The sequence below is a fragment of the Pieris napi genome, chromosome 18, assembly GCF_905475465.1.
Source record: "Pieris napi chromosome 18, ilPieNapi1.2, whole genome shotgun sequence".
Lineage (NCBI taxonomy): Eukaryota > Metazoa > Arthropoda > Insecta > Lepidoptera > Pieridae > Pieris > Pieris napi.
Window position 1 is genome coordinate 3641678 of NC_062251.1, and position 23591 is coordinate 3665268.

General features: G+C 35.7%; 1 protein-coding gene across 1 annotated transcript; it reads left to right on the forward strand.

The window, feature by feature from the left end:
* Positions 1–70: 70 nt before the first annotated feature.
* Positions 71–16408, forward strand: LOC125058857 (phenoloxidase-activating factor 2-like). The gene is made up of 9 exons (XM_047663002.1): positions 71–235; positions 8184–8337; positions 9368–9491; positions 10622–10721; positions 12044–12153; positions 12563–12792; positions 13629–13813; positions 15482–15646; positions 16176–16408. The coding sequence occupies exons 2-9, from the start codon at positions 8184–8186 to the stop codon at positions 16335–16337; spliced, it is 1230 nt and encodes a 409-aa protein (XP_047518958.1). The 5' UTR covers positions 71–235; the 3' UTR covers positions 16338–16408.
* Positions 16409–23591: the final 7183 nt, after the last annotated feature.

Here is a 23591-nt window from a genome sequence, read left to right on the forward strand (position 1 = left end):
GCACGCTATTTATTTCTAGCTTAGCTTAGCCTAGCTTCCTTGGCATAGCTTAGTTTAGCCTTGACATAGCTTAGTTTTCGATCTGCACCCGGCTTAAAGGCGTCTAAAACTTTGCAACGTCAAAAATAGCTTGTTTGTTGAGGAATACCTCAAGTTATAACACAAGTGACCGTGCTTATGTTTGGACGTAATGTTTGTGTGTTCAAGGTGAATGTAATCTGTGAATACGTCAACGGTAAGTTTTATAAAACTAGTAGAGTTTACGACATCTACCAAATGTTTATCAACCTATTTTTCCCTAGAGCGACGTAAGATGCAAGGTCAAATGACTTCGAAAGGTCAAGGAGCGTAAACAGGTGATATTGTTGAAGTATTTGACAGGATTCTTCAAACACAGCATAATAATAATTTATTTATTGCAAGAATATGGTACAAATTTTTTAAGGTGGTACAATCCTATATCGTTCGCATATTCTGCCACACAAAATGGCGCGCAAATTTGTCTTAAGGAATTTCACATTATTAGTCAAAGTCGATTCTTATATTATCTGTATCGTACATATTATACTTTATTAAATTTAAAAAGATTTAGTACACAGCCGCGGACAATAACTCAACTGACTGTCTTTTAACTGTTAATAGTTATTTATGTATGTATTTACTAGGTGACCCGGCAAACGTTTGTTTTTCATTTATCTTATTTCTAGGAACCATTTTTTTTAGTTCAATAATATAACTATCTACTAATTACTATAATAAAAAATAGGGGTTGATCGTAGAGGGGTCGAAAATTAGGTATATTATTTTTTATGATGTATAATTTTTTTTTGTGGTGGACACCCCTTATCACTTAGGGGTTTGAATTTATTAGATTAAGAATACTGATATAGGGTAGAGCGGGGCTAGTTGAGCATAGGGGCAAGTTGGGCAATCGAAATATCTCGGAAACTATTCACCTTACGCGGGAGTATCAAATAGCGAAAAGAAGGAGTCGTAGGAGAGGTAATCATCGCACGATAGCTAGTGGCAGCTCGACGAGTGAGTGAAGTGTCACGGCGTTTTGTTTATTTTGTGACCAAAAAGTAAAAACATTGTTTATCGCAAGTTTTCGTCTGTCTTTGTCAAATGTTCTCTGTTTTCAATCAGGAGAGTGTTAATCTTTCAGAAGATTATTGTATTTTTGATTTGTAAATAGGTTTTGGGTCTAATTCTAGGCATTTATTTACAATCCTACTTTTCTTTTAAAATTCCGGGTTGGGGTAAGTTGAGCAACTATAGCTCAACTAACTCTACGATTTAAATAACTGATGAGTAATGAATCTTTTATTTTTGTTTGGATGCGGACTAACAAGAGGAAGACTACAAAATGTTCTTACACTACTGAATACTTAAATAATGTTGCAAAGGCTGTCCACGATGAGGGAAAAAGTGTGAATACCGCCGCTAAAGAATTCGGTATTGGTTGACTTTTAAATAAATTAAATGAAGGTGATGATTCATTTATGGGCTTATACAACACCGAGGGAAGTATATCCTCTCTCACAAGAGAATTGCTGAAAAAATTCTTGCTACAAATGGCATTTTTCTCTAAAAGACGTCCATCGCCTTGCCTAAGAGTGTGCTGAAATTCCACCAAGCTGAATTGCAAAAAAGATTTCCGGAAAAGAATGGTTGATGATGTTTTAAAAACAAAAAAATCGTAGCTATCCATACAGACACCAGAACCCACCAGCCTTGGTAATCTTTTTTAGAAATTATCGGAAGTAATGAATAGATATGGATGCTCATGTTTTGTTGCTTCTAGTTTCGGTTAATTATACAAAGAAAATTTCTTTAAATTTTGTTGTTCTGTCAATAAAAGACTATAAATAATAAGCTGACTGTCTAACACATATTTTATTTCATCTCAAATTAACATAGAATCCATGGTTTGGCCTAGACATTCTTACTTCTTAGTGCTCAACTTGCCCCATACCCTTGCTCAACTTACCCCACCTATGGGGTACATTACATTCGACTTTCTGCATTTAAACATCTGTAGCTATTATATTGGACTTGTTACAAAAAAATACTATGAACACTTTTGTTGAGGGATAAATTACTAATCCATCAGGACACATAACAACTCATTGAGACTTATCATTGAGGAGCTATATCCAAGCAAGTGAAAAATTGCTAAACTAGCCCCGCCCTTACTATGATTCTGACGAGTATCTAAAATGATAAAGAAACTAAAATATATAGAGGAAAATAATAAGATTATACCTGTTTAAATACATTAATTATTCATTCGATCATAATTAAAAAAAAAACATAAAACTTAACGGATGTAATAAAAAAGTGGTTGTCTGGAAGTGATCGCTCGAAAGCTATAAGTCCACCAGTTGTCCTCCTTTACATTTAATTTTGTCAATTGTATTATACTACAACGAAGTGTTATATTTATATATTGTATTAGGTTGGGGAAAAAGTCTTTTCGCATTATAGTATGTATGAACTTGTAATAAAATCTCTTTGGCTATACTATATTATGCATCTGGCTGGTTTTGTTGGCAGGAAAGTTGAGATTTTAAAGAAGATAATTCCAATCATCTTTAGCCACTCAGCAAAAACTAAGAGAGCTTGGCTGGGAGGTGATAATGCATCCGACGTTTAGTCCTGACCTTGCACCTTCAGATTTCCTGTTTCAGTCTCTTCAGAATTCTTTAGGCAGTGTCAGGTTAACATCACGAGAGGACTGCCAAAACCAATTGTCGCGGTATTTTGATCAGAAGCCCCTAAATTTCTATAGCAATGGGATCATGTCCCTACCTAAATGATGGCAAAAAGTTATCGAACAAAATGGTACCTACATACTCTAGTTAAATGTAAATAAACTATATTAAAAAATGATTTTCAATTTTCTTAAAAAATGCGAAGAAACTTTTTCCCCAACCTATCTATATATATAAAAATGAAACCCGTTTTCCGTTGTCACGACATAACATGAAAACGGCTTGACCGATTTGGCCAATTCTTTTTTAGAATATTCTTTGAAGTACGAGGATGGAGAAAAATTAAAAAAAATGAGTGAAAAAGTCTAAAAACAACACTTTTCTATATTCCCATACATAATATTCGTAATAATACTTAAAAGTCAATTTGAATTTTAATACCATATCATAAAGTTCAAGTGTTAGTGGAGGGGTTCCGGGAAGGTAAATTTTAATTTTTTGACATAATGTATTTGTTGTATTATCAACTTTCTTTTTTTTATCTTAGCTAGACCGGTGTCCCGAATAGCAGAATAAGTATTTAAAAAAAATAAAGAATCGACTGTTAAGCGGTACGATGTTCGCCAGGCCAGCTAGTTATAAATAAATAATAAACGTGAATATGGCTATCGCCTCTTATAGTAAATATTACGTTTCATCACTGATTTCGAAATGTTGATTCGATCAACTGCCCCAGTAAAAACAGCTGATCTGACCGGTTGATGGAATCGCCTTTAAATTGCTTCGGAGTTAGTAAAAGTAAAGTAAAAAATCATTTAATCATATAGGTAACATAATGTACACTTATGACTCGTCAGTAAATTAATGCTTCTAATTTTACATTTACTGCCAGTTCTCAAATCAAGGGCGTAGAACGGAAGAGAAGAACTGGCAATAAACTCTCCGCCTCTCTTTTTAATCGCCATTTTTTTAGACAACCTTATAAAGGATCTGCAACCATTACACCATGTTCCACATGACATATTAAGTAATTAATAATAATAACATGAATTAAAAAAAAAAAATTGGTTGTGTGTAAAGTAGGTTTACGATCGAGATGTTTACGTGATAACGTCTTATTGGTGATATAAGTTTTTGGGAAGTAAGGAATTAATGAAGATAACAATTTTTTCAAATTTTAAATTATATCTATCGTTTTATTCACACTTTTGATGATACATTTCGGGTGTAAAATGACAAGTTTACTTATTCGACTATGATATACATTTTTCTTCATACATTCACGGAATGACTGGCAGCGCTCGAGATGAGACGGGAGATCGGTCCGTCTCTCTCTCGTTATACCTGCGATCGCGCTCGTGAGGTTTTGGTGTGACACAAGTTTCTGAACATGTCACCCGACTAAAACGATTTTAAAGACGTTATCACGTCAAAAAAAACAAAGTTTTGTCCTTTATCAGCAGGAGGCATGGTGAAATAGATTGCACTTACATTCTCGTGGGAACAACACGCAAACACATAGTCGAAATAACTAACATCACCGCATACACGAATCCAAGTACGACCAGTTACCACAAGTAGCACCCGTTCACGAGTATGACGCATGGCCATTGCCCAGCCATCAGTTAGATATCGTGTTTTCCAAGTTATGGACTGTTTTTTGGAGTTTACTCCTTAAGAAACGATTTGAGTTATAAGGCCGGTACGGAAATTTTATGAGGAGTAAAATCAAGTGTAACACGAAAAGTTGAGGCGTTATGTAGAAAGAGACAAACATATATATCTGTAGGATTGAACGTGTAAAAGAATGAGATGGAATACATTACACAGACTTTTCTATTTTGAATTCACGTTTTGACAGCCACGTTACAACATTGTCAGTGTTGAAAGGTGTAAAAAATAAAAGTAGATTGTCTAGCGTGCCATTTGTCAATAGTAATGGTCAGTGAAATTAAAACTAAAAAGATTGTTCATTCTTATTCTTCTCTTACTATAAAGGTAACTTTGGTCACAGAAAGAAAATCCTATTTGGGCATAGATGACTACAAACATTTACATTATAAAAACATATATTCTTACCACCTTTAGTATGAAAATATGGTCGACAGCCACAGAACATTATCGCCATCTTTGTTCTGCAGTGCATTTGACACAAGCCGAAACTATAAGCCTGGGAAACACCACAGCTTATAAAGTATGGAAGGCGTTCGTGCCGTTTTGTATAGAAATCAATATTTATTTTAAATAATAGATTATTATTATTATTTATATTGTTTTGTAACATACTTTATGTAATACGCTTTATTGAAGTAATATAAATAATCCGAATAATTACAGATATATGTTTGTTTCTCTTATCATTTTAGCAGATGCGTTCATTTCCCCTTTTTTTCTATTCGATATATATCATAATTATCGTTCGTAAGGAGTAAACTCCAATCGTGCGTCGTAGCTGACACACACACTTTTGATTTTAGTGTGAAGCCATGTTTCGTCAATAGTTATGAATGGAGACATAATCAGTCAAGATCTGGTTGTAACAAACCAAACAGCTTTTTGAAGGTCTCTTGTCTCGTTTGTGTTGTTTTGCACGTCAGAAAACAATACGTGCGCGTCATTCCCAAATGGTTGTGTATAATGTTGGACGCTTTCTATATATGTACTAGCTGGTGCCCGCGACTTCGTCTGTGCAGGATTAAAATAATATAAATTTAAATACCAGAAGAGAAGCGATATAAGTATCTATTTTCATTTAGACATCAATTAAATGAGCATTAGAAATTAATTATAAATTTTTATTGTAGTTATGGTTCACTATTTTGGCTATAATGGCTTACACATAAGATATAAATATATATTGTGGCGGACTTTTTTGTAGGACTATTTACGATAAACATTTCCATCATACATTACATATGTGTAACTCTAGCGGTTTTGCCAGCGCACGCCAGAATAGCTCGCAGATGGTAGATAATATTGATATTTTGGACAAATCACACGATATCTTTATAAAATGCAGCCTGTTTGTTTTTCTGATGTGTAAGCTGTTTAACAATAAAGTTTCATTAAAATTCATTGAGTAGCTTACATATTATTACCGCGCAATTTTAAACTTGATTTTTAAGAACACGTTCCGACACCACAACAAACAAACAAATGATTTCTATTAAACAAAACAAAAGTGAACTAATTTTTGTTTTACTAGAATTATATTTAAAGTCTGGGCTATGCCTGATGTCGCAGCCAACTAGCTAAATTAGCCATTCAATAAATAGTCTAGCCTCTTAAGTAAACAGCGCCGTTTAACTAGCGGCCTAAAAGATATTTAGCTAGTTGATCAAACAGCTAGAAAAATGACTTGATCGATGACGTTTAATTACTTGCCAGGCCTGTTGACTGTTAATTTAAAGTTAGTTCGCTTTTCTAAAACTCGAAACAAAACTCAAAAACTATCAATATGGCGTTGGCAAACCACAACTTTGATGGTGTTTTCCAAAGTTTAATGAAAAACAATAAGTACCATGGAAAACGTATTGACAATAATAATGTGAATTTGACTTAAGCAATTTAATGTTAGAGAAATATTTTTATGCTAGCTGTTTTATGCCCTAAGCATTAGCCAGCCAGTTTATTAAATGATGTTACAAACGCTACGGCTGAATATGTTTCAGGCCGGTAGTTAAACAGCGCCGTTTAGTTAAAAGGCTAGGCTGTTCATTGAATGGCTTATTAATCTAGTTGGCTGCGACATACATATACCTATTTAGAGTGTGTATATCTACTCGTAGTACTATATAACTACTTCGAATTTGCAAACTTGATATTTGTTGTCGTATGTTTCCAATTATTGTAAAAACCCAAGACCGATACAAGGTTGAAGATATTATTAAAATTTGTCAATTATTATTTTTATTAATGGTTTCATAATTGCATCATGAGAGCTACAGATAACAGGCACTGGACTAACAAATGTTATATAAATGAATTCCGTCACTCTTCCTTTAGGCCCTTTCTCCACTGCTCCGGTCCGGCGTCGGATACCGGAATGAGTCATGATAAAAATATCGGTAGGCCGGATAGCGCTTCTCCACTATATCCGATCTGACAATAATCGATACTTGTATATTTATCATGCAACACTTATATTAATTAAAACCCACATACTTTATTTTATTAATAAAACGTTCTAAATCCTGAATATTTTATTGCGCTGGCAAGTTTATTACTTTTATATATTGCCTATCTTAAAATATTGTAATCTACTTAATAAATAATTCACTAATACTATGGTATAAAAATATAAATAAATAGCAACATAATGTGGTTTGGTCCAGGTTATCTAGATTCTTTCAAATTAAATAAACTATAAATAAACCTGTGAATAATAATTTATAACCTCTTGGATACTTGGACCGATAAAACACCGCGTTCCGATCTAGCAAGTTATCGGATCGTTAAAAACCGGATGCCGGAGTAGTGGAGAAGTACGTAAGTACTGTTGTGAGTTTCTAAATCGGATCGGTAATTAACGTTTGCCGGACCAGAGCAGTGGAGAAACGGCCTTACTGTGCAAAGTATCCTGCTATGGATTTCCTTACCAATTATTGATATCAGACGAGCTGTCTTTAAATTTGTTTAAAAAGCTTCTTTTTGATCATTTTTTTCTGCCTCGTAATTAGCTACTACTTATATATTGTGACTCATTTAACCTTTTGATTGGCTTTTAAATTTTTGTTTATACATATTTTTATTAATTACTAGCTGGCCTGGCGAACATCGTACCGCCTAACAGTCGATTCCGTCTAGCTAGTAAGGTAAAGAGCTAGGACACCGGTCTAGCTAGTAAGATAAAAAAAAGAAAATTGATAAGACAACAAAAACATTATGTCAAAAAATAAAAATTTACCTTCCTGGAACCCCTCCACACTTGAACTTTATGCTATGGTATTAAAGTTCAAATTGACTTTAAATATTATTACGAATATTTTGTATGGGAATATAGAAAAGTGTTGTTTTTAGACGTTTTCACTCATTTTTTTTTATTTTTCTCTCCGTAAGAACCATCCTAGTACTTCAAGGAATATTATAAAAAAAGAATCAGACAAATCGGTCAAGCCGTTTTCATGTTATGTCGTGACAACGGAAAACGGGTTTAATTTTTATATTTATAGATTTTTTTTATGTTTCTTTCGAGTTTACTTTATTTTATTTTAGTTATAGTTACGTGTTAGTGATTTTTATTTATGCACTTCTTGTACCTTCTGTATTTGTTTCTTTTTTATTGTTCCACATTAGGGTTGCTTGGAAGAAATCGCTTGTTAGCGATAAGGCCACCCGTTGCTTACTTATGTATAACCTGATTTTCTTTTTTTTGTTATATGTATGTAATTGCATAAGGTACGCTATAGTGGTCTTAATTTCAGATAAACAATAAAATAGCATATAACATATTACAACATTTTATTCCAGATGAACAAATTACTGATACTAGGCGCTATCATATCCCTGGCGTTTTGCCAGGACAGTATCTCTGGAGACTTCGATACGATGATCAAACAGGTATTTGGCGAACGTCCTCGAAACCTTGGTCAGAAGAAACCTTCTACCATTGTGCCGGTACGTGGTAAGTTGTTTTAGACTATATTATACTAATTTGGTGACAATTTATAGAATTCTAAAATTCTAAAGGCAATTTTAAATACTCATCAGCACCAGGAAGTTTTAGAGATCAGATGCACTGCAAAAACTTTTTGCTCCTCAGCATAATGCTGAGCCAGGGCCAATTACAACCACAGTACACACACATTGCACACTGGAAGCGAACCGAATGGCAAAAGGGAATCTTTTATTTTTAATTTTTATTGTTTTTGATGTCTTTTTTTTTTAAGTATTGTTATTTTGTGCGTTTATGTGTGTGTGTTTTCGTTTGTAATAAATGTTATGTCTATGTCTAAAATATGGGATCTGCCTTGCGATTCTGTAACTCACTTTACGAACTCTCACAGCGGTTTTCCGCGGCGGTCGCGCTCAAATCAGTCGTGCAGTCATTTTATGATTTGGCATTCTGATGAGCTTGTAGTTTATAGTTTACACACATGTATTAGCGGCTAGTTGAGGAAATTAAACACTCCAATGATGACATGATTCACTATAATTCACAGATTGATTTTACGTAAACTGTATAACTTCAAACTTGAACAAAGGAATTGCCTGTGCGCATGTGTTACAACCTCTTTTATCATCTAGTCCTCACTCCGACTCGACCTTCCCACTTCGGGCAGTTGTTCCAGTCAATTCTTAACAATTCGTAAATAACCGAATGAGTCAAATGAGTAATTATTGCACATGCGCACTTGTAGCAAAAGCATATGTTTCATAAAAATGCTTAGAATTTAATTAAATAAATATGTAGTTTGTCATATATCATATTATATATATTATCATATTATCTAGAATTAGATACTAATTATTTCCTAAGTTATTGGTCTATTTAGTCTCCAGTCCCAATTAAACATACTTTGTATGTCTTTAGATGCAAAATTGTACCCCGACTTACGCGGATAGCTCTCGGTGCCACCTATCGCGTAAGTCCGGGGTATTACTGTATTAAAAGCTAACACATGTTTATAATTTCTATGCCTTATTTTTGACAGCTACATCAGCCACGCCCGCATCATGTGTGTTGGATGATGGATCATCCGGCGTGTGTGTTAACAGTTATCTGTGTAACGCAAACAATTCTGTGATAACTGATGGAGTGGGAATCATTGATACGAGGTAACTTTTATTTGTACACTTCTATATAAATAAATAGTAAATAAAAGTGCGTACAAAGTACACGTCAGAAGGGAAACTTCTTTTGCAAACTAATTTTTAAGTCTTGTTCATATTTATACAAATCTTAACGTGGCATTTTAATTTACAATTCGTCATTTGAGATTTCAATAAATTATTCTGAATAAAATATAAAATATTATTTTATTTTGAAATTTTAATTTTAATAAATAATAGTTTAAAAAAACTAGAACACACGCTTTTAAAGCACATCAAACTAAAAAGTGAAAAATAATTCCTAATTTAGGCTGAAAATCGTAATGAACAAAAAATACTGGTATTATTGTGAAAAAGCGTGGGTTGCTCGATAGACGAAAAATATGGCACAGAGATGAATTAGCAGCGTAAGCGCAGAATATGTGCAGCGTTTTTTTGAAGAAAAGGGAGAGAGCGATTGAGACCGATTGAGAGAGAGTGAGAAAGGGCGAACGTAGCATAAATTAAACAGTCGTGGAGCGAGAGTATGGAGCACGCAAGTGAGAAAGATCTAGAGGCAGAGTGAGATAGAGCGAACGTCGCATCACGCACAGTGCCATGAAGCGAGAGGTGGGAGAGTGGTATAGTGAGATAGATTGAGAGAGAGAGTACCTACGGGAAATCGAAAAAAAATACACGCTTTTGGTTGATATATTCGATTAGTAGTTCTTGTGCAGTAAACACATATTTTTATTTATTTATTTTAGCACGTATACAGTGTGTAAACAGTGTGAATATAGATATACAAATACATTGAGTGATATACTGGTACATGATCAGCTATTGGGGCTTTTACCTAAGTAATAATTAATTTACAAAGAAGTTTCACTTCTGACATGTGTACTTTGTACGCACGCAATTTTTCTTATAGAATTGGAATCTTGCAAGGCTTAAAGGCTTTGCAGCTCAGCTCGTGTCATACCCCACCTATGGGGGAATGGGAGGGTTTTACCACCACCAGTACAAGAGCGTCTCCAGACCTTGGGTTAGGATGCGTGGGGACTTGGCTGGTACTTTTAAATATACTCAGTGGTCTGAAACACTGATAAGGATGACGTCATCGATGTTGCAGATTGTATGTATGTTCACGTTTTCAGAGATCAAAGCCGTCCCTGCTCATACAATGAGGTGTGCTGCTCATTGTCTAATAGATGGAAGCCTGGAGATCTTATAACCACAGCACCACCTGTTGATCGGGTATGTACTCTTATGTCGGCGACGCCTTAATTTTAGCCCATATATAGTTCATGTCTCATTGTTTCATTGGAGAGCATGTTCATTTGAAGCTTATTACAATTCAACAGCGAGATAGTCCTGCCAAACTCCGAGAGCTGATCACCTACTTGCGTATTAAGAACAAACAGATATAGAAGCCAAGTTCACAGAAGGCTATGTTCAGATGGCAAAAACTTGACGCGCGTTTTCAAATCGCGCGACTAGATATTGTGGTATTTTCATACAACTGTTCACATAAGCGCGCGTTAACGCGCGTCAACACAGCGCTCAGAGAAAAAGTCTCTAGACCCAGGTGATCGCGCGTTGACGCGCGCTTTGATATTAATGTAATGTGTCCGTTTGCTGTTCAGATGAGCGCGCGCTTTCATCGCAATCGCATGTAATTTTGTTAATTTTCGTAATTATATTTTGTTCTCGCATTTAAAATGAGTGAAATTGAAGATATTGACATCGAATTACTAATCGATGAAGTAGAAAAAAGGTCAGCAAGTTGGAATATAGCAAATTTGTATAAAAAATATAATATAATTTGTATTTTTTTTCAAAATTGGATGAACCCAATGTGTACGTTTTCTTTTTCTATATTTTTCTTTATAATATAACCACAAAATAATAGCCTCTTCCACGTCCATTTTCTACGTTCTACCGAACTAGACTGACGAGTACTCTCGCAACGCGCGTTAGCGCTCATCATCTGAACGCTCTTCAAATTTGATCGCGCGTTGACGCGCGTTACATGTGAACATAGCCTTATGTCATTGCTTGTGGCGACGTCCATGCGTCGGGTTGTCTCTCTCCCTAAAATATGGCGAGGAGGCCGATGGCTGGCCATCTAGTATGACGATACTCGTGAATGGGTGCTACTTGTGGTGACTGGTCGTACTTAAATTCTTGTATTTCAACTATGTATTTGCGTGTTGTTCCCACGCTAATGTAAGTACGTACTCCTATTTCACCATAGGTACCTCCTGCTGATAGAGGACAATTCTTTGTTTTTAATTTATTATTATTTATTTCTCAAGATGTCATGTGGATCATGGTGTAATGGTTGCAGCTCCTTACACACATTGTGTAAAACAAAAAACTTGGCGATTAAAAACAGTGGCGGAGAGTTAACTGCCAGTTCTTCTCTTCCGTTCTAAGCCCTTGATTGGAGAACTGGCGTTCATAAGTGTACATCGTGTTACCTATATGAATAAATAATTTTTGATTTTGATACCTTATATTATATTCTCACTGGTTTTAACTTATCAATATTTATTTCGTACAATTCGATTTTCCAGCGCGAAGGTTGCGGCCGGCGTGATCGAGATGATGTTGGTTTTCGTATCACAGGCGACAGAGATGATGAAGCGGAATTCGGAGAATTCCCGTGGATGGTTGCCATATTAAAGTAAAAAAAAATTCTATATGAAAAAATCTAATATATAAAATTCTCGTGTCACAGTTTTCGTTGCCATACTCCTCCGAAACGGCTCGACCGATTCTCATAAAATTTTGTGTGCTTATTGGGTATGTCTGAGAATCGGACAACATCTATTTTTCATCCCCCTAAATGTTAAGGGTAGTCCACCCCTTTTTTTATTTTTATTTTTAGATATTTTTATGATACAGCATTAAAAAATACATACAACCCCTAACTTTCACCCCTCTACGATCAACCCCTATATTTTTTTTAAATATACATGGCAAAACGACATTTGCCAGATCAGCTAGTAAAAATATAGATTTTTCATTCTTATAATATATTTGTGACAAAAAATACTATTATGACTTATGATAACTGTATTCGTTGATTCCAGGATCGAGCCAGTGGATGCAGAGGATCCAGAAGGAAAGAAACGGAACGTATACGTTGGTGGAGGCTCTCTCATTCACCCCAGAGCAGTTCTGACTGCAGCACACTATGTTGCTGCCTCTGAAGCATTTAGAGTGAGAGCTGGGGAATGGGATACCCAGACCACGAAGGAGACTTACCCTTACCAAGACAGAGATGTCTCAGAAATCGTAATTCACCAGGACTTTAATAAGAGTATGTTTAAAACCGATTAATTATTAAACATCTTTATATATATAATTCTACTGTACGTGTGCATGAATTCCTCTTAAACGGCTGGACCGATTTGACCGATTAGACTCAAAAACGTACCAATTCTTAAAAGGCAGGCAACGCACTCGCGAGCCCTCTGGTATTGAGAGTGTCCATGGTATTACTTAACATCAGGTGAGCCTCCTGCCCGTTTGTCTCCTGTTAGAGAAAGAAAGAGAAAGACCGATTTGAATGAATCTTATGCGTTTGGGCACCCTGGATGGTTTGGATTCACAAATCAGCCCAGTAGATGGCGCTGCACTCCATACTTTCATACTTTATTTAATATCCTAATCGCTTGAAATATCATGCAGGACAACGTCTGTCGGGTCCGCTAGTCTATCTATATACATATATAAAAATGTTATGTAGGTTTGTGTACGCTTTAAAAACTCAAAACTTCTACACTGATCGAGCTGAAATTTCAGCATGATAAATATTTTTCATATTTTCAATCCGCATCAAGGATTGTGTTTATCTATTTTTTTGTGTCATTTTTTTGTTTTTTTCCACAAGTATTGCAAAATTAAACTTATATGAAATGTTTTCTATGTTTTGTTTCTTATTTCTCAACCATTCAATCACAATGTGCCACAGCGTGGCAGGGAACAGCTAGTTAAAATTATAAATGTCTACTAACTAATAATCGTCCTTTAGTTGTGACAGGATATTTGCTTTAATCAATTTTTACCTTTGAAACACACTATTGTTGAAATTCGTACAAGTTTAGAATTCATTTTAAAATATCTTCCAAAACTTTTAAACAAAACCTTTTCAAGAAAATCTCTTCTACGACATTGCTCTCCTCTTCCTCGCATCTCCAATGGAGTATGCTGTGAACGTCGGCATCGTGTGCCTGCCACCACCAAGAGAACGAACTCTCCCTGGGACTCGATGCTTAGCGTCGGGTTGGGGAAAGGACAAGTATGGGAAAGATGGACGTTTTCAAGTTATTTTGAAAAAGGTGAGTTCATTCCTAAACTGTAAGTTGTGCCGAAACAACTTGAATCCTAAATTTTGTCCCATTCGGTGTCGAGACTCTTGGTCCGTGCGCTATAAAGTTTTTTTAGGAAATATCAAAAAGGTTAGTCGACATCACAGGAGACCGTATGTGCCTCTTTGTCGCTCGTTCCGCGCTCTCGCTTGCACTTCAAGTCTTAAATGGAACGCCTCGGAGGTAACGCCGCGTGCGTCATATTTTTTCGTGCGTGCAGCCGGCTCCATCGAATTACTCGTATAAGACGTTGTCACGTCAAAAGGGCAATAATAACAATAACTAACTTTAAAATATAATGGTAGGGGAGCCCAAGAGGGGATTTCGGGATTTACTAAAGCGCGGCAGATTAATATATAGGGGGATACCTTGTACCCGGTTAAGTACCTCCACAAAATATGAGGCCCATATATAAGGCCGCCCGTGAAGGAGACAGGATCAGATTAGTAAAAAAAAATTGACCATCAGAAATTCCCGAGCGCGTCAGATTAAGGTAGGGTGAGTTAATTACATCCTAAAAAGTGTATATTCCACTAATCTGACAATTTGAGAGTGACGGAGAAAAAGGGGAGGGCAACAAAGTTGTAAAAAAAAAAACGTCATCTCGACATTCTCGAGCGTAGCTAATTTTTTTTTTATTTTGAAGGAAATAATTCAAGAATAATGAAAAATATATAATCTGACGATTTCCGCAAGCCGAAATAACAAAAATTCGTCGATAAAGTTAAATGCGTGCAGCTGCGTGATGCCTACATTTCCTTAAACCGATCGGAATCTACTAAACGGCGTTCTAAATATTTCCCTCAAAATTATATTTCCTGTGAATTTGAACCGATTCGGACCGATAGATTTTGAGAAATTTTGAAAAATCTTAAAAAAATAAGAATTTTTTTTTTTCAAGTGGTTTCTTTATCGATCAACTTCAAAAACTAATCCGCCTTTGAGCTTGAAAAACCACGTCGATCGCCACCAAGCTGGTCAAAAGCGGTTGATTAGTTCGAGAGATATCGTGAACGAAAGAAACCCGAAAAAGTGTTTTTTCGGGATTACTCCGAAATTTGTGGTTCGCTTTTCTGTTGAAATTTTTCCTGAATTTTCTTTACTATAAACCTCACGGAGCCCGAGACCTTTCCAACGAATGCAAAACCGTAGAAATCGGTTCGTGCGTTCTGGAGCTATAACGTCAGGAAGGAAAACCCGACTTATTTTTATATAAATAACTAGCCGTTTCGCGCCCGCTTTGCTGGACGAATTAAAATAAATTTTATGTTTCATTATTTTATTTTTTTTCATATTTTTATTATTCTTCTTTTTAACTTCCCGCTAAGAAAATTGAAATATTTCGAAAATCGAGTTTTTAACAGATGTTGACGTTTAGAGGTTCTAGGAAGCCTCCCCGAATGTTCCGCGGTGAAGTCCGTATGGATAAATTTTCATAAAAGTAAAACAGCAATAAAAATGAAGGAACGTTGGAATTTAATAAATAAATAGCCATAAACCATCTAGGATCATTCGCATCGAATGGTGGTAGTTTCATGTCGATACGATCAGTGGTTTAGGCGTGATTGAGCCTCAAACGAAGACCATTTTTATTATATATATATATAGATAGTTAGTATCTTATCTATATTTTGACAGGTGGAAGTCCCAGTAATAGATAGACGTCAATGTCAAACTGCGCTACGGAAAACCCGTCTGGGTCCATACTTTAAGCTTCACGCTACCTTTATGTGCGCTGGTGGGGAGAATGGAAAGGATACTTGTAAGGGAGACGGCGGATCTCCTCTTGTTTGCCCTATACCGGTAAGGCTACTCATATTAAATGTTTAAAATTCTACTTGAGAAGAAAGAGAGTGGCTTCAGCGTGGCTCATACCTGAGGTCGTAGGTTCGATCCCCGGCTGTGCGCCGACTTTCTTTCTATGCGCGCATTTAACATTTGCTCGAACGGTGAAGGAAAACATCGCGAGGAAACCGACATGTCTTAGATCCAAAAAGTCGTGTGTCAGGCACAGGCGGCAGATCACCTGATGACAAATACTTTGGATCATTAGATTTATAAGATTTGGATCATTTAAATATTCGTCAAATTTATAAAAAGCTTTATTTATTCATGTACGTTTAACGAGAGCTTTGAATTTATTTAGTAATAATTCTCTAATTCCGCTTGGCTTGTTGTAAAAACGAATACAATTTCCATATAAGGAGTGGTGGTTTATCTTTTGGAGCCTGGTTGGTGCATCAATAGGTCCCAAGTTCCGAAGTATCTGTCACACCTTCACAGTTTGTTTTTTATTCAGATTTTTATAGACTGCATATTTTATTTATTCCAGCACGAGAAAGACAGATACATGCAGAGTGGTATAGTCGCGTGGGGCATTGGGTGTGGTCAGGATGGGACTCCAGGTGTCTATGTGGATGTAGCCAACCTTCGCGACTGGATTGACGACAAAATGGCCGGCAAAGGAATTGACCCTATGATATACACATATTAAATTAAAGTACACATATTGTTTCGAAAAATATCTTTTTCTAAATTCTTGCCTTATGATTTAAAACCATTTCAGATTATTAATTTGTGAACTGCAGCCTACACAAATTGTAATTTTTAATGTTTTATGTTAATAATCTCAAAAACCCGAAAAAGGTTTTCTCTAGGAAAGATGGCGTTGTATCTGTCTCTACCACGTACCATCCTTTTTTTTTGATGGCTCTGGCACGATTTGTGCATTAGCCAGCGTCAAGTATAGGATTTTTTATAAATCGTGCTTGTTTTTAGAAATTCGACCGTGTCCTCCATGTACGGTTTAAGCACTCGCCCGGTACCGCACAACCCTCGCAAAGGCCGAGAACAAGTTTAAATTAAATTAAAACTTGCCCTCGAACCGGGAATCGAACCCGGTACCCCTCACCTAGCTGCCACTTAATAAGACCGCTAGGCTATGAGGCCCCCATACGTACCATGCTTGTAAATACGTATGGCAATTAAGGTTAACAATAATTTACCAAAAGAATTAAAAGATCTTCCGACTAGACTTTAAAAAGCGACTTGGTGGTACATATTACTTTTGGAAAAAATGTACTATTCAAAAAATGATTATTTGCGTGAGACACTGTATATAAATTTTTGACAAAAAAGTTGATATAAATTTAATAAAGTATGATATACGATACAAATAATATAAGAATTGACCAATTCATATGGCTAATAATGTAAAATGTAAAATTCCTTAAAGACAAATTTGCGCGCCAATTGTAGGGAATATGCGAACTTACGATTGTACCACCTTACACATTTTTGTACCATAACCTTGCCATAATTAATAAATAATTATTATTATGTAAGCAAACGTCAAACTTTTCACGGGTTGATGAGTTGCATAATTTTATTGATTACAGTCTCGCGAGATAGATTACAATCTAACGGTGTTTACAATTTTACGGTGACATATTATACATCGAAGCCGAACATGCCTACACAGTACACCCTTCCCAGTTCCCGCACCGCCATTACGGTTCGCGCCACGACGGAGATAGCATGCGCTGTAGATGTTTTTTTCATCACTCCTTATAATTTTTTGTGTACTTTCAGAAATAAATAAATAATACTGTATTTATATTTTAATACTTTGATACTATATATATTTTAAATGCTTATATACTGTAGAAATTATGTCAGAACACGTTTTTACATACTATAATATATTCCATATAATTTTGAGGTTGAAAAATAAAATGATGTAATTTGATAATTCCGCGCGAATAGGATGCGTAATTGTAAACTACGAAAAGTATGTTTTATTTATATCAACTTGTTTTTACTTCGATAAAAGATTTATGTATAATATACTGATTTAATTTCTAGAAAAAGATTTGGGTCTCCCTATCTTCACGCAAGAATTACTTACCCAACTACTAAATTTTGGAAGTTTTTGTTATACGGTATACGTACCTGAATAAATGTCATACAAATTACTCTATTTTGTTTCTTTTAATATCAAACAGTTTCCTAATTATAAGTCCAAGTCCTTAGGGGCTCGGTATTATGCAACTCTCCCACATTTCGATAAAAAGCATCACCGACGAAGTTAGCCGATAGCGTAGATAGAGTATAGAACTAGATGAGCTTCTAAAATAACATTAATAACTAAAGAGAGAAGGCATTAACGTGAAATACTTAAGTGCGAGCGAAACAGAGTATCAGTTTTTCTGTCTCTATTTGCGTATCGGGTTTTATTTGTTTACCACCGAGCCCTTGGTGGTAAACAAGTTTTCACCGCTTACTGATAAATCTGTGAAACCCAAGTCAAACCAATATTTTAAGACTTTATCCTTATAAGAGGTGTATTTAAAGTGTCAGTCATTGTGAGTTGTTGCATAATTGGCTGTAAAAGCTATAGTGAACGTAAAGACCAAACATAACCTTTCATCGGTAAGTAGCTAATTTTGTCACGACTCAGTAACTTTGTTCAAGAATTATTAATTCGAATGTGTATTTTGCTCAATCTTCAATAAATAATACGACATAATATGTCGATCATTCGCTATCTCACACGCTGTACTCTGATGCCTGGTCTATACCTTAGCCCGTCTACGGCCGATAGCTATGACTATTGACACGTAAGTGACGTATAAAAATCCATATTGATGTCAAACATCAGATGTTAATACTGCAGAAAACATGTGAGAATCTACAAATTTAGGGACAGATGGAACAGATAAATTGTAGGGTTGTGGGTATAACAACACTAGCAGACCGGCCAAGCGTTGCTGTGGCTAAGGTTTTTGTTATATTACATAGTAGCAAACAATTCAAGGGAAACGGTAGGAGAACACCAGTCATGAGGACCACCATGCTTTTTTGGTGGTCATGCCATTAAATTGTAGCTTATGTGAAACGTTGGTACTTTCAACACAGCGCCATCTGTTAATTGTGACTATCAAATAATAAACAAATATTTTGCAATAAAATAATATTGCGGGTATAAATTGAGATGTAAGCTATCCTATCTTTTAAGTTGGATCAAACTACACACGGTGTGCAAGTTTGATTGATATCGGTTCGGTTGTTTAGGAGTCCATAGCGGACAAACAACGTGACACGTAATTTATATATATTAAGATAAACTAAAAATATGTGTCGTCAATGAAGGCATGACAAAACTTTGCAACGTCAAAAATAGCTTGTGTGTTGAGGAATATCTCAAGTTATAACACAAGTGACCGTGCTTCTGTTTGGACGTAATGTTTGTGTGTTTAAGGTGAATGTAATTTGTGAATACGGTAAGTTTGATAAAAGTATTAGAATTTACGACGTCTACCAGATGTATATCATGACATCTTTTTCCCTATAGCGTCGTAAGATAAAAGGTCAAAGGCCTTTGAAAGGTCAAATATGCGTAAACATGTGTCATAGTTGAAGTGTATCTGACAGCGAACACAGTATAGCAGCTCCGGAAGATAACCGAATTAACTGTTCGTCTGGCTAATGAAAGATAGATAACGAAAAAGCGCGGCAAATTCAAAAAAAATTAGTATGGTATCCCAAAAAGTTTGATATATTTTGTGGATTAAACTTACTTGATACTTGATTTTATTATTGTTTACATTGATAACTGTATTTCTATGAAATTAAATACTAAAAGTATTTAGTGTTTTACTATTGATGTTTAAAATGACTATTATTGCATGGAAAACTAAAGCTAAGTATATTTATTATAAAACACAACTTTATTCGGATTAATCAAATCCTGCGAAAGAAACGAAATATTCTATCAAATAAAACAAAGTTTAGGCTATTATGTTTTTTACTTCAAGAAACGATGACGAAAAATGGAAATAAACAATGTACTTTTTTTGGAGTTTGGCGACCAAATAGGTCTTTAACATTCGCTCGAACGGTGAAGGAAAACATCGCGAGGAAACCGGCTTGCCTTAGATCCAAAAAGTCGACGGCGTGCGTCAGGCACAGCAAGCTTATCACCTACTTGCCTATTAGATTAACAAACCGCCGCCCATGGACACACATTGCCAGAAGGCTCGCAAGTGCGTTGCCGGAATGCCAGTTCTGCTTTTGAGACGGTAAGAGTTCTTCCAAAAATTATAGTAGATAGAACACATGTGTATTATCTTACGATTCTTAATAAAAACGTTTATTGCCAAGTTCTACGTCCTTCGTGATTTAGAAAAATCTAGAAGCAATTTGAAACATGGGCAAATCCCATATGAGATAGGACTTTAATAACTGTAACATGGTAAAAAGGATAGATAATTTTATATAGTTTTTACATATAGGATCGAAAAGGAAGCTACGAAAGGATTTAATAATAATTTTCGAATATTGAATAATAGTTCGTATCATGCAACTCAAACGTAACCGCTTTGAACTTTTCTCCAATTTTTATTTGAGTTCCCCTCATCACTTTTAGGGGTTTAAAAGATAGATAGTAGCCGATTCTCAAAGAAATTCATAAGAATCGGTCAAGCCGTTTCTGAGGAGTATGGGAACATTGTGACACGAGAATTTTATATATTAGATTTTCATAGATTTTTGATTCTCCTCATTTTGTGATTATTAAGAGCAAATATAAAATCTTATAAAGTAGTGGTGTAGTGGTTTCAACAAACAATAAAATAATATTTAACATCATTTATTCCAGATGAACAAATTACTTATATTAGTTCCTGTTATATCCCTGGCGTTTTGCCAGAATAGTAAGACTGAACCCGATTTCTTGAAAAGGATTGAAGATAGCGTTTTGAAATCTTCAACCGTCTCCACTCCAACTGTCTCCCCGGTGATTCTGCGTGGTAAGATTTTTTTTTTAATTGAATAGTTTTTTTTAATATACTGTTGTATTAGATAATTTGATGTATTTAACGATAATTTATTTTTATATAGACACTAGCTGACCGGGCAAACGTCGTTTTGCCATGTATATCATTTATAATAAAAAATAGGGGTTGATGGTAGAGGAGTGAAAGTTAGGGGTTGTATGTATTTTTTAATGCTGTAATATAAAAAAATAAACTCAAAAAAAAAATTAAATAAAAAAAAAATATTTAGGGGTGGATTACCCTTAACATTTATGGGGGTGAAAAATAAATGTTGTCCGATTCTCAGACCTACCTAATATGCACACAAAATTTCATGAGATTCGGTCAAGCCGTTTCGGAGCCGTTTAACCACAAACACGAGAATTTTATATATTAGATAGACTTAACATTTATTACTGACCGAAACACACAATTTAATAATAATAATAAATTTAGTTTTTAATTTTATATTTACTGGCAGTTCTCAAATCAAGGGCGTAGAACGGAGGAAAAGAACTGGTAATAAACTCTCCGCCACTCTTTTTTTTACAACGTTTGTAAAGCTGCAACCATTAAACCATATTCCACATGACATCTTAAGTAATAATGATAAAATAATTAAAAACAAAGATTTGTCCTCTATCAGCAGGAGGCATGGTGAAATAGGAGCACGCACTTACATTCTCGTGGGAACAACACGAATATAGAAAGACAATCCATTGAAGCACAGATGGAAAGCTATTATTCATTATTCACGTAGGCAACTTAATGTACATCAATAAAAAAACTAACCTCAGGGATTCTAGCACGCTCAGACTTTAAGGCCCACACAATTAAGTATAAAAAAAACGACGGGTTGCACTCCGGGAGTGACGGCAGAAGTGAAAACTTGAATATTAACTTTGAATTTTAATTTTGGAATGGTTAGGGAATAATTTTGCACGAATTGCTTTAATTATCAGTATAAAAGTACTATCATTTATGTGGTAGAATACAATATTTATTTATTGCGCTATCGTACACAAACATGACAGTTTATATACGCCGCGCCAGCTGTCTACTCTCCATCCGTCTTACGAATTTTCGATCAGGTCACGTGTCCTGACGCGAGTTTAACATTTTTTAAAGTAAAGAAGTTTTAACTTCAAAAACTAAATAAATCAGTGGCGCTACAACCTCTTTAAGTCTCGGCCTCAGATTTGTGAATCTGTTTCATGATCATTTTTAAATCTAATAGGCAAGTGATCAGCCTCCAGTGCCTGACACACGCCATCGACTTTTTGGGTCTAAGACGATGTTTTCCTTCACCGTTCGTTAAATGCGCACAAAGAAAGAAAGTCCATTGGTGCACAGCCGGGGATCGAACCTACGACATCAGGTATGAGAGTCGCACGCTGAAGCCACTAGGCCAATACTGCTCTACAACAATTAATTATAGTGTCCCTAAATCTGTGTTTTGACAGCTACATCAAGCACACCCGGATCATGTATATTGAACGATGGAACATCAGGCACCTGTGTTATCAGTTATTTGTGTAACGCAAACAAACCTGTCAGAACTGATGGAGCAGGTATCATTGACATAAGGTAACTTTTATACGGAATACCTTTAATTTGTTATTAACGCTATAACAACTGCTTTAATAAAATATTAGAGGTAATATCCATACCAAATGAATGGGAAATCTAAACTCAAACTTAAAATAACTTTATTCATAAAGGTAATTACACTTTTTTTTTTATGGCTCTGGCACGATTTGTGCATTAACCAGCGTCAAGTAAAGGATTTTTTATAATTCGTGCTAGTCTTTAGAAATTCGACCGTGTCCTACATGTACGGTTTAAGCACTCGCCCGGTACCGCACAATCCTCCCAAAGGCCGTGAACAAATTTAAATTAAATTAAAACTTGCCCTCGAACCGGGAATCGAACCCGGTACCCCTCACCTAGCTGCCACTTAATAAGACCGCTAGGCTATGAGGCCCCCTAATTACACTTATAAACGTCAAAAGAAAACTGATTCTAAATTTAAATTTACTGCCAGTTCGCTAAGGCGTAGAGTGAGCAAAAAGAACTGGCACTAAACTGTCATACAAATTGTTTGAACTGGAGCACATCACACCCAAAGTTTAAAATCATTTAAATAATCATCAAATTTAAAAGCTTTATTGATTAAATTTACGTTTAACGAGAGTTTTGAATTTATTCAATGATAATTCTCTAATTTCGTTCGGGAGTTTGTTGTAAAAACGAATACAATTTCCATATGGACTCACACTTTGACTTAGACGGGGACTTGACTAAAGAGCATTGATTGTCCAGTACTTGTATACTGAGCGGTCCGAAATACTGATACAGTTCAGCCCTGCGATTCTGTAACTCACTTTTCGAACTCACACAGCGGTTTTCGCATCGGCAGTCGCTCTCAAATCAGTCGTGAAGCAGTCATTTTATGATTTTGCATTCTGATAAACAATAAACTACAAGCTCCCACCTTTTTTTCTCACGATTTGAGAGCGACCGCCGATGCGAAAACCGCTGTGTGAGTTCGAAAAGTGAGTTACAGAATCGCAAGGCTGGAACAGGTCAAGTAGCAGATTGTAGAAGGCTTTATATTTTCAGATTCCAAGCTAACCCCTGCTCATACTATGAGGTGTGCTGCCCATTGTATGACACTGTGAAGCCTAACCTTACAACCCCAATACCACCCGTTGATCGGGTATGTATTGTTCATGTCTCATTGGTTTATTGGAATGTTTAATTGAATTGAGCAGTGTTGGCCTAGTGGCTTCAGCGTGCGACTCCGCCGAGGTCGTATTTTCGATCCCCGGGTGTGCACCAATGGACTTTCTTTCTATGTGCGCAGTTAATTCGCTCCAACGGTGAAGGAAAACATCGTGAAAAAACCGACATGTCTTAGACCCAAAGTCGAT

Bases quoted from the DNA above. Each gene is read 5' to 3' on its own strand.
- LOC125058857 (XM_047663002.1), top strand. From the start codon at position 8,184: ATGAACAAATTACTGATACTAGGCGCTATCATATCCCTGGCGTTTTGC. The intron at 10,722-12,043 runs GTATGTACTCTT...TCGATTTTCCAG, and splicing joins CAGCACCACCTGTTGATCGG to CGCGAAGGTTGCGGCCGGCG. The intron at 12,154-12,562 runs GTAAAAAAAAAT...CGTTGATTCCAG, and splicing joins TGGATGGTTGCCATATTAAA to GATCGAGCCAGTGGATGCAG.